This window comes from Cyprinodon variegatus, unplaced genomic scaffold, assembly GCF_000732505.1.
Source record: "Cyprinodon variegatus isolate N-32 unplaced genomic scaffold, C_variegatus-1.0 Scaffold968, whole genome shotgun sequence".
Taxonomy (NCBI): Eukaryota; Metazoa; Chordata; class Actinopteri; order Cyprinodontiformes; family Cyprinodontidae; genus Cyprinodon; species Cyprinodon variegatus.
Window position 1 is genome coordinate 52,556 of NW_015151421.1, and position 1,928 is coordinate 54,483.

Sequence of the window (1,928 nt, forward strand, 5' to 3'; positions counted from 1 at the left end):
CCTTTTAGTACGGTGCGCCTTATGGTCGTGAAAATACGGTACATGTATTTTAATTCTTTAAAGCCACTGATTTTAACTGTTCTAATAGGATGTTTATGATTTTTCTGACAGCATAATAAAATAAAACTAACAGAAAAAATGTGCTGCTACGAAGTTTTGTTGCTAAGCTCTTCAGCTGAAGGAGTCTGAGCACATCGACCGAGTTCCTGCAGCTTCATCAAAGTGTGAAGACATAAGGAACCTCAAACTGCAAACATTATGATGCTCCACAGCTTCTAGTTAAGAAAACATTTTATACTGACATTTGATGCTCATTTATTTCTGTCATTCCAACCAAACGTGGAACTGACCTTCGCTGTGACGTAAACGGCACACATGAGCAGCTGGTCCAGGTGACGGTCGTTCATCATCTCTGTACAGTGGACCACTGAATACTCGAAACAGGTCCAGATCCTCCTCCTCAGCTCTGATGAGATGTCTAGTTTGGCACAGAGGTCCCTGAGGCGAACGCTGGCCATGTGATAAACCTGGGGAGGACATGTGACTCGGTCAGGGCGCAGCAGGGGTCGGTGGACGCGTGCGGACGGGGGAGACGAACCTTCCTGAAGAACAGAGAGAGGGAACCTTTCCTCAGCGAGCTGCTGGCGGCTTTGGCGGCTGGTTTGGTGACGGGGGACTGGATGGCGAGGGTGCCGGTCAAAGTCTGAGCAGAGAGCGGCTGCAGTGTGGCTCCACTCATCTGAACGGGGATCAGAGTGATGCTCCCACTCTCATTGGCTATCCCTGCAAAGAGGTCAAAGGTCAGAAGCTTGGTATTCTCAGCGGTTGGCGGGGAAGTCGCTCTCTCACCCTGCAGAGGTATGGTCATGGTCTGGCCGCTGTTGGTGGTGACGGTGAACACGGTCTGTCCTGCTGGGAAGGCGGTGACGATGCCCGTCTTTGGGACGGCGCTCTGCTGCGTGGCGGTGACGCTGGGCTCGCCTTCCACCGGGTCTACAAACAGACGGCGCCGGAAGCCTCCGCTGGGAGGGGAGCTGTACCTGTCCTGCAGGCTGGTGGGGGAGGGAGACACGCCTGTAGGAGGGGGAGGAGCCAATTAGTTTACACGCTAAGGTCCGATCACTGAACGAACAAATGGATATTAATGAACACCAACTTTCCAACAACCTTTGTGACGGTGATGACTGAGATAGTAAGAACATAACTGAGAGCTGAAAACAACAGAAACTGTGACCTTTGATGATGCTGTTGGCTCTTAGATCAGATCCAGCCTTGATGGGGGTGTGGGAAACGCTTCCTGTGCTGGTTTCCTCATTCTGCTCCAGATACTGAGGAGGCATCACCTGCATCATACATGGGGGGGATCATTTTAAATCATCTGTGTGTAAAAAATAGGCCTGCAGAGCCGACGTCTCGTGGCGTTTTCTAACCTCCTGACATGAAGGCACTTTGGCCGTACGGAGGCTCTGCCACAGCGGGGAGCCGCTGGTCCAGGCCAGGCTCTCCAGAACCTGCTCTTCCACCTGGTTCAGGTGCTTCACCACCTCACGGGATAGACCCTGCTCTGAGCGCACCAACACCTCGATCACCTGCACATGTGCACAAAAAGACAATTAAAAACAGACTGTCTTTATTTGATTGATTTTAGCATTCTTTCAGCATTGCTGCAGCTCAAAAGCTGCAAAGCAAAGCTCATTTTAAATTGGTAATATAATGATCAAGGTAAGATCTCATAATTTAATTAAAAAAAAATATTTATTTTAACCTAAAGCCAATGTAATAATTGTAATAATTGCTAATTAAAGCTATTTCAGTGATTTCTAGCTCAGACATCCTTTTGTTTTCACGCATTTTTGAACAGTTGAATAAAGAAACTCAACTGGAATTACATTTATTTCTGCAATAAAATAAAATAAGTCTCCTTTAAA

At 48.0% G+C, this 1,928-nt stretch overlaps 1 protein-coding gene across 1 annotated transcript in view; it reads right to left on the bottom strand.

The window, feature by feature from the left end:
- The window catches only part of rbl2 (retinoblastoma-like 2), a 23,154-nt gene that overhangs the window by 7,595 nt on the left and 13,631 nt on the right, over positions 1-1,928 (bottom strand). Inside the window, exons 11-15 of the mRNA XM_015398866.1 lie at positions 1,431-1,589; positions 1,235-1,343; positions 850-1,074; positions 599-783; positions 351-527 (exon numbers count right to left, since the gene is read on the bottom strand). Coding sequence (XP_015254352.1) covers positions 351-527; positions 599-783; positions 850-1,074; positions 1,235-1,343; positions 1,431-1,589 — 855 coding nt within the window. The remainder of the gene's footprint in view (positions 1-350; positions 528-598; positions 784-849; positions 1,075-1,234; positions 1,344-1,430; positions 1,590-1,928) is intronic.